The 10,000-nt window shown below is 39.2% G+C and overlaps 2 protein-coding genes across 2 annotated transcripts in view; both read left to right on the plus strand.

Moving 5' to 3' along the window:
• LOC138040985 (testis-expressed protein 10-like) overlaps positions 1–10,000 on the plus strand; it is a 173,694-nt gene that overhangs the window by 117,850 nt on the left and 45,844 nt on the right. The gene's annotated exons all lie outside the window — the stretch shown is intronic.
• LOC138040785 (uncharacterized) overlaps positions 1–10,000 on the plus strand; it is a 16,929-nt gene that overhangs the window by 516 nt on the left and 6,413 nt on the right. The window contains exons 2-3 of the mRNA XM_068886458.1: positions 2,056–2,179; positions 9,999–10,000. The exon at positions 9,999–10,000 is cut by the window's right edge and continues 129 nt beyond it. Of these exons, the coding sequence (XP_068742559.1) occupies positions 2,056–2,179; positions 9,999–10,000 (126 nt within the window). The remainder of the gene's footprint in view (positions 1–2,055; positions 2,180–9,998) is intronic.

Genomic DNA, 10,000 nt, shown 5'->3' on the forward strand with positions numbered 1-10,000 from the left:
AGAAAACAACACATTACGAGGGAAAAAAGTGGAGGGCTACAACCTCCCCATCTCCGTGGCACCTGTTATAAAAGGCCATATTCAGAGGCTAGAGGGTAAAATACCAGGCAACTTATTTGCATAAATAAGAATAGCATTTATTGCCCTATTCCTCATTCTACAAAGGTCAAGGATGCCACTACAAGAACACATCAGTGGCCATTTATTCTAGAATCGCTCCTATTCAAATTCCTAATGTCATAAGTCCCCTTCAGGATTTGGAAGAACCTTATGGTGAGCTATATTGGCTACCCCAAATTATTTTTATACAGAGACCCCCATTAATTGTTTGACTTCTTTAGCTGTCTGATACTCATAAACCTGAGAGATGTGTTTGAGGTTTTTCCAAGGAAATGGCAACTTGTAGACTGAAATGTCTTGCTGTATAGATGGAATGCATAAATAACAGCCCAAAAAAAATTCTTTTGTATTTTGTCCGCGCTCACGAGGTTAGTGTGTCTAATTAGCACAAAGACAGAAGAACATTTTTTTGGCCATCATTTATGCATTCAGTGTATGATTGTCCAGGATAGATAATGCACTGGACCCAGTTTTGAACTTTCTCAAGTTTGTGAGGTTGACAGTAGGGTAGGGTGAACAGTCATACCATGCATCAGTATTACAGAAAGGAGTATATTTGTGCATTACAGTAATGGACAAGAAGGACAATGACATGAATATCCCTATAGCATATAGGGGCTTTGATACCTCAGAGACTATAATTTGAGATAATATATTTGTTTCATCTAAGACTTATATCACTCTGGGCCTGGTTGTTCAAAAGCAAATTAATGCTAATCCCAGATTAAAAATTAACCAAGGAGTTAAACATTTCTCCATTCCCAAATGCTGTTCAACATTGATATTCGGCAAAACTTAACACTAGAAGAAGTCGATCTTGAAAAACAAAAGTTAGCAAAAGAAACTTTCACCAAAAAGTTGAAAATATGAAACAAAAGTTGACACTAATCCTGGATTAAGTTAATCAGCTTTCGAACAACCAAGCCCTGGATAATTGGCCAACGCATGTTAATCAGTCCTTAACCAGTTGACAACTCAAACGTCCCAGGACGCCCACAGTTGACTCTAATTAAATTGTCTGGGCCCGGTTGTTCAAAAGCCGATTAACCCTAATCCCGGATTAAAAATTAACCAAGCAGTTTATTTTTCTACTCCCAAATGCTGTTCAACGCTGATATTACATTAGAAGAATTTAATCCTGAAAAACAAAAATAAGCAAAAGCAACTTTCACTAAAAAGTTGAAAACAAGAAACAGAAGTTTCGCTAATCCTGGATTAAGTTAATCGGCTTTCGAACAAACGGGCCCTGGTGTTTTACAGAGTAAAATCTATTAAGTCTTACTCCCAGGGGTCATTGGGTTAAGAGAAAAAAAGGAATTAAATAATAGCTCTCTTTTAACCCATTGACTCCCAGGGGTTCCCATTAAGGAGTAAAATCGTCTGGCATTAGACAGAGTAAAATACTAAGTCTGGCTGGTTTAGGAGAGTTTGGACGTCAAAGTGAGTGATTAACCCATTGACTCCCAGGGGTTCCCCATTGACGAGTAAAATCATGTGGCGTTAGACAAAGGAAAATACTAAATCTGGCCGGTTTAGGACAGTTTGGACGTCAAAGTGAGTGATTGAACGGGGAGATAGTTTTTCAGTGAGTGATTAACCCATTGACTCCCAGGGGTTCCCCATTGACGAGTAAAATCGTCTGGCATTAGACAAAGGAAAATACTAAGTCTGGCCGGTTAAGGCCAGTTTGGATGTCAAAGGGTTAATTAGTGAAGTGGGGAAATTACATCTACATGTATGGTAGGTTCATCCCAGCTAGCATAGCACAAATGTATCAGTAAGCATTTTTAATCATTGTTTTTTTAATATAGTAATTACAGACATTTTTTGATTGTCATAATCCAGTAATGTGGCATGAAGTGCAAAGTAAAAGTTTTAAAACTGTTATGCTAAAGTATGAACACCTTTTTTGCCATTTTCGACTTTTGTTTTCAGATTTAAGGGCATTACTTTTAAAGTGGCCGATGAGACAGGCACTGCTGAAATGAGGTGGAATCCATGTAACAGTTGGTCAGTCAAGCCAGCCTCTTTGAAAAATAATTTCTGTATTGACATAGCCGTGAGTTGAATGTTTGCTTGTCAGATAGAATAATTTGACTTAAGGGGAGTGCGCAAGATGTGTCTCAGGCTTTGCAGTCAAGTTTAATTTTACTGACTGGAGACCAGAATAATTATTGAAATGTTGCCAGCAACGTGATTGGAGAGGCTGTTCCATATCCTCTCAGTTGAGTGGTTCATTGAGACACATGTCCAGTTAGTTTGTTTGGAATGCAAAGTGCATGGTAATGGGCATGAATATTGCTGGAGTGGGTTACATGTCATCTGGCAAATTACAAAGGTCAGATGGTCATTGCTTTTTATGCATTTTGTATAATACCTAGTCTCTCGATAGATTTTCAGATGGCAAAATAGCAATAACAGGCGGCTGATGACTCAGTCAGAGGGGCTGAGTATGAGGCTCAACGAGCCAAGCGTCTAGGGGGGTCAGGGGCGGGTTTCCCTGGAAAATTTTGAAATTTTAGGTTTCCGAAGGTGCAATTCCCTGCATTTTGGGGTTGAATTTCTAGTTGAAACGATGAAATATCCATAGATTGATTTTTCTCATTTTGACATGATTACGTTATTATTTTGGACACATAATACATAATTTCGTTCAACAAGAAGAACTGCTTTTGAATGAAAAGTGTCATATGTGCAACATGTGTTTGCCATGATGACAAATCAACACTTCGCTAAGCCAGCGATGCACTAGGCGATTTTGTTCGCCAATTGCTGGGATCGAAATCAATTTCATTTGCAGTATTGCATTGGCATAACTTCGCCATTTTATGTCTGCTAGATTTACCACTTGCGCCATAAATTTTAAAGCAAAATTGTTACAAACTGTGTACTCTCGTGCAAGCTGCCAGGATTATGCCCTGTTACAGTGTATTGAGATTTATATAGCAAGACAGTGTCTCAAAGTTCGACCAATAGGTACAGCTGTACTAGGAGCTAAAGAGATGCCACATGGCGAGCTTGTCAGCCATGAATGGGGCTAACAAATATAAGGGCCAATCTAGGAAAAGCTAAGATATATCACTAGATTACACAGCAAGATAGAAGCTAAAATACTGACATGAATAGCGTTTGTACTAACTTCTAGAATAAGGGAACATTCATTCATGAATTCAGCATTCAATATTGTTCTATTATTTATCTTACTGGATTGTGTGACGAACGAAAGCAGTCTTGCCCTCTAGGGGTGTTCTGTTCCATTAACTGCGTTTTACCAGCCGGTAAAAGCATTATTAAATATTTTATTACTCATCCCTGAGGCCACTCTTGGTCCAAACTTTGATTTAATGTGGCTGAATGTAATTTAGGCGAAGTTAAACTTGAGCCAATGCAGTCATCGGCAGTCCGCGGGAAGCCATGCGCGGGGGGGTTTGCTTTTACAGGGTTTGTTGCAGGGGCATTTGTATTGCGTTCCAGCTACGTTCTTGTTCGCCTTTGTCTGCCATAGCTGAGTGCCTTTTTGCTCCCACTCCTCCCTCCCCTAAGTGGTAAGTGTGTGGGTTAGGTAAGTATTTCCACTGATTTATCAGTGTGACGGTGCCGGGTGGTTGCCGCTCTCAGGGTTGCCATGGATACCTGCAAGCTTGGCTGGCCTCACGCACGGCTCCACCTAAACCAAGACACCTTCCCCAAGCTCATCGATTGGTGATGAGTTTAATTCACATTTGGACACCAGAGCCACAAGTGGTAAATTTAGCAGAGATAAAATGGCCAAGTCATGCCAATGCAATACGTTACGTGCAAATGAAATTGATTTTGATAGAGAAATAGAGGAATTGAAAAGTCGACTCACAAATGAATAATTGATTTCGAAGATGATTTTTACAAGGCTAAACATTTCTTGAAAGAAAAAACAGAGAAGCAACTTGACCTTTTAGGAAACAAGGATTGATCTGAGCCAAAACAATCAACAAAATGGGAACATCAGATGGTAAGTCAAAAGAAATGGGCTTACAGCAACGGCAAACTCTTCGCAGGAAACAGCAAGAAAGTAGTTCCAAAATGGGAACTGCTTCAAATCTTGTCCCAAGTACACAGTTGATTTTCTCACAAAGGACACAAGTATGAAAAAGTATCTTCAAGAAATCAGTCAGAAAGTTGTTAACACACTCGTCAAAATGTGTTTATTCCATGCCTAGAAAATGCCCACCAATTAACAATGGCAGCTCCTACATTCCTCTCTTTGATAGAGATCAACTGAATGGTAAAAGGTCCCCATTGTACCCATATAGTCCTTTCTTTTAGGAAACATATCTGATATTGAAAACCATTCTGCTCAAGTACTGAGCAAGTTTGCTTACAGTCTCAGTCACAAATGTTGTAACACTGACGGAAATTTCTCCCTCCTTCCCTTTCAATGTTGATGTCTATAGGCTCCAGTGCAAGAACTAACCGGCAAACGCAACATTGAAGGGAGGGAGGAGGAGGGCTGCGTTATCAATACCTTGGATGCGAGTTATGTGCTGTTCAAGAGAGGTGTTACAACTAGCTATTTATGACCGAGGTTGTCTGAGTGTTGAATGATGCATTTCAGATAAGAAAATGCGCCATTACTAATGTGTTCTGTAACAGTCGTTTTGTGGGACTTTCGCAATGAAAAGAAGTTCAAGCACATTTCTTTACTTATAAAATTGCTATAAAGAGTTGATTTGTTGTTAAGAAGGCATAATATGTTTTAAGAATTACGAGAGAAAAGCTGCACTACCGTAATGGCCTTTAAACACTGTATTGATAATGTGACATGGGCAAGAGCTTTTTACTTAAGCTGGGTTAAATGACTTTCCGTTCGTAAAGTTGCTGATCTTTGTGGTATTTCAACAGCAAGTGTTGTAAGAATTTCCAAAGCAAATAGAAGCACTCCCTCGCGTTTACGAAGTTCCTCGAAAAGAGGCCATAAGTTCAAGCTAAGTGGAAGACAAAGAAGGCACCTGATTCGCTGTCTCAGGGCCCTAGAAAAAGAGACGGGACTTTCACCTGTAAAAGATTAATGGAGGAGGCCAGAATTGAAGAAAGTGATTTTTCAACGAGGACAGTTACACGTTACCTAAATTCAGCGGGGTACCTTTATTTGCAGACAAGGAAGAAAGGACTTATGACCGAAGATGATCATACAAAAAGAGTGGCTTTTGCTAAAATCATTCAAAGAAACTTCAGCGCGGATATTTGGAAAAAAGAAATTGCGTTCTACTTGGATGGAACATCCATCGCATATAAGAGAAATCCTTTTGATCAAGCTATCGCACCTCAAGGACGAGTATGGAGAAAAAATAGTGAGGGCCTTACTCAAGGATGCATTGCAAAGGGTCGAAAGGAGGGAACTGGGGGGAAAGTCTTAAGGCTTATAGTCGCTATCTATGACATTAGGGAGTGATTTGCTGTGAGCCTTATGAACACATGACAGGTCGCTACTTCACCACATTCGTTGATGAACACTTTGATCGATTGTTCGAGTTGGCTGGAAAAGGTGTCAGTCGCCTCTGGATGCAGGATGGAGATCCTTGTCAAAATTCTGCGTTAGCAAAATAGCACCGTGATCAAACTGCCACCACGAAGTGCAGACTTACATGTTATCGAAAACGGCACCTTCCCTTCCCGGAAACAAGCAAGGGATCGCAAAATAAGACGTGAAACATTTGAAGAGTTAAAGCTCGTGTGGTAGTAACTGTAAATAGGTTGATAGACTCTATACCAAAAAGAATGATCAGTGTCATCAGAAAGAGGGGTGGCCATATCAAGTATTAGTTAATACTCATTTTAAAGCTCTATAGCGGACAACTGTAATGCTTTTTTTGTGTGTGGGTGTGTAAGTACACTGTTACACTGGTGGGAAATGTAAAAAAAGGTTGTTGCTTTTGTCATTTCCCACGTTAAATAACGTTGCAACTACTTATTTCAACGATATAGCTGTACTTTTTGCTCAACAATCAATTGTCTCTTTGTTTTACTTTCTATAATGTATTTAAAGCATAGCTCTTCAAAAGAAAGTTGATATTTTTTTCTTGGATAAAGGACTGGAATCCATTGACGTGTAGAAATTGCTTCTGTAAACAATCAAGATCACCATTGTGATCACGGTACACCATGATCGTTTCTTGCAAAAGTACTTTAAATCGGTCTTCTCTGCCTGTTTTTGTACTAGAAAATAAGCACTAGAACACAACTTAACTATAGCGAGATTTTCAAGCAATTGGCAGTTTTTTGTCCTCAAAATTTCTACGGTACACCATGGTGATCCGTTGTCGGTAAATTAATTACAGTCTACTAAAATTATTTAGCAATGAATGGATCACCATGGTGTACAGTTGAAAATAAGCCTAGGGAAGGTGCTGTTGTGATATCTATTATTTCTGGTTACACGTAGTAACTACTACAATAGTTTAGTTCGATTAAACGTCCAAGTTTTTACCAAACACAACTGTTACGCTAAAATGAAGGGAAACGATGGTGATCCGTGCTCAGTACACACTCACGTCACTGTAACCATAATTTAATTGACAAGGAGCAGAGTTTAGGCCTGGGGATAGACAAGTTCAGCAAAACAGCGTGGAGAAGGTGGAACTTGCAGTTGTTCTGCTTTGCTAATCCGGCTGTGGGCTGAATGCAAACACTCGCCAACGAACACGCATCATTTCAGTCTCTCTTTCATCCAGCACACCAGCGCAGACAAAGGAAATTTCCTGTTTGGTGGTACAGAAGATGGGCGTATCCCCTTTCAAGGAAAAATCACATCTGTAATGGGTCTTGGGTGCTGGCAGGTGAACCTCATGGCCTTCCGATAGCAATAGCAAATCATGCCATGGGATGATTTTGGCGGACCATCTGAAATCATTTAGAAATAAAACTTTCTGCCTCTTCTGCTCCTACCCATGCGAAGGTTGTACTTGCCGGTTTGCAAAATGTGTTGTAAATTTATGCTTGTAGGACTGGATTTAAAAGAAACGTTCCACAATTAGATGGGCCTTTTAAATACAAGTTGCCGTATTTTCCTCTTCCCTTGTCAAGAACATTTCTGATAGCCTCTGAAAATTCGTCCCCGGCTATGTTATTTCTCTCCAAAACATTTCGCGCCATTTGCAACCAATGACGGTCACAACCTACGACGCATTCCTTTCCGAGCTGACTGTACAAAATCTCCGCTCTACAACTTGACTTCGAACCTTTTCAAACATTCCTCTACAGCTACCGATCTACCTTTTTAATAGCAGTTTTCTTTTCTGATAGACGCATCATCTCTCAAAATATCACTGACTAATGTTGACTTTATTTAATTACTTCTGCCAACACAGATAACAACAGTATTAACACACAAAAACCAGTCTTTAACCAAATAATTCTGTTCATCTTTTAAGTTTCCTCCAAGACCATTGATGCTATAGCCCAAAGTGTATTTGGCGACAAGTATTTACCGTCTTAACATATCTTACAACCCTTCAATAATAATTTTACGATACACTTTCCTCGGTTGTCACATCACGTCGTACACATGAAAACACTTAACAGTGACAAATACAGTCTCGATCACAAATGTTGTAACACTGACGGAAATTTCTCCCTCCTTCCCTTTCAATGTTGATGTTTTTAGGCTCCAGTGCAAGAACTAACCGGGAAACGCAACATTAGAACGGCAAACGCAACATTGAAGGGAGGGAGGAGGAGGGCTGCGTTATCAATACCTTGGATGCGAGTTACGTGCTGTTCAAGAGAGGTGTTACAACTATTTATGACCGAGGTTGTAGCAGTCTTATGTCTTCTATCTGTGCAGTGCTTAGTCAGTTACTTTCGATTATTCCAAAGAAATTTCCTCTACATCAGATTGTAAACAGGCCATTTTGCAAAATGAGCCATTACCTTTCAAGAAAAATTGAAATTTATTAATATCATAACAGTACAAATAATAAAATCATAAATTTTACCATTGTTAACGTTGTAATGTTACAGTTACTGTAACAATTAGTTTCTTTCCAGTAATTGTATACTAGCTGCTCTTCTTAATAATATTGAAAATCTGAGAGACAGATACATGTATTTGTGAATCTTGTATTAAACAAGTTATCATGTCAAAGGAATCATTAAAGAATAATTTATCACTTTTTTCCTTTACAAAACGTAGTCCTACTATGTGAAAGACAGAAAATGGTTTAGCTCTGAGGAAGGGCTAATGCTCAAAATGTCAGAGCCCTTTCAAATTTATTTACAGTAGTCAATTTACCATATCAACTCACTTGATAAAGCTGTTTCTTTATTTCATTTTCCCACTGACACAGCACCACAGCTTCTGTACAATCTAACCCCTTTATCCAACAAGTAAAATAATGCTTTACTTCCAGTAACCATGAACCAATAGTCTTAACCCAATGACCAAGACAACGGTTGTTTTAGACTACACACTTCAAAGATGTGATTATTCCAATCACTGTAGAATGCACGGGCACCAATCCCTTACCTGGATTGCAGTGTCTGACACTTGCAGACTGCATGTAGACTGCAGACTAAATCCTAACTCCCAGTTATTGAAAGCTAACCATGTTAAGGACGGTGCCTATACTATTGTTATTGCGCCATGTGTTCTGCGCATCTCGAGATACTCAGATTTCCTATGGGTGGTGCTTTCTAATACAAGGATATTGTTGCATGGTTCAAAACTATGCAGAGAAGGCAGATCTTAGCAAGTGCTGATGGTATCCAAGAAGAAAATTGGGGGTAACCTCTCATTTTTCCGAGATAATTAAGCTTCACTTTGGTAAAGAACACCATACATTGTTTGTATTTTAAAGCTTTTTACAAATATTGTTGATTAATTATCTTAGAAAAATGTGTGGTTACCCCCAATTTTCTTTTTGGATTTCAATAACACTTGTTAAGATCTTCTTTTCCGGCATATTCAGTGAACCACGCAAAAATACCTTTGAATTAGTGGGCACCATCCTTAAAGTAGGTGCTTAGACTTAAATACTGTTTATCGCTGCTAATCAAATGGGTAAGGACAAGTCTCTGTTACAAGCCTAGAAAGGCCCATCTCCGGTTTCTATAGTATGAAGCGACTAGGAGTATTTCTACTCCCCCCTGGATAAGATGCTAGTCCATGACAGGGTTACCCCCAGCATTTTTGCCGGTACCGATTTATACATCTGGGTGGAGAGAGGCACAGTGAGAGTAAATTGTCTTGCCCAAAAACACAACACAATGTCCCCGGACCACTCGATCCGGAGTCGAGCGTTCTAACCATGAGGCCACTGTGCCTCCCACTTAGGGAGCTTACACTTAAATACTGTCTATCAGCGCTATTTGTAGACAGTCTGCAGTCGTCATATGCCTCCTGGAATGCTAACTGTTTCTAAATGTATTAAAGACAGTGCATAACCCTAATCACTAAATTGAAAGCTTAATTAACCCAAATTCTTAAAATGTGGGCAGTGTCCCTAACCTTACATGAAAGCTAACCATTCGGAATAAGATGCAAATCACTAAGCTGAGAATTTGACCCTAATCACTAAAATTTGTTGGTCATTGATAGCACCAGAGACAACAATCTTGTTTATTTTATACATACTCCATAAAGAGTTCTACTTAATTACTGAAAGATGTCCAACTATGTTGAAATGGGTGATGTATGTTATAAAAAAATTTAAACTGGTTTACAAAAAATTATACCAGGGTAAAAAATTGAACTACAACACAGAAACTGCAGCTACCTGACATCTGCAGGTCATATTTGGGATGGAGTATTGGGTTCAGGTAGGAGCATAGTGAGGCATATTTCATTACACTGTCTACCTTAGTCTTATGAGTTGATAAGTTCATTTTTTCTGTTTCTTCATAAGGT

Source organism: Montipora capricornis, chromosome 1, assembly GCF_036669925.1.
Source record: "Montipora capricornis isolate CH-2021 chromosome 1, ASM3666992v2, whole genome shotgun sequence".
Taxonomy (NCBI): Eukaryota; Metazoa; Cnidaria; class Anthozoa; order Scleractinia; family Acroporidae; genus Montipora; species Montipora capricornis.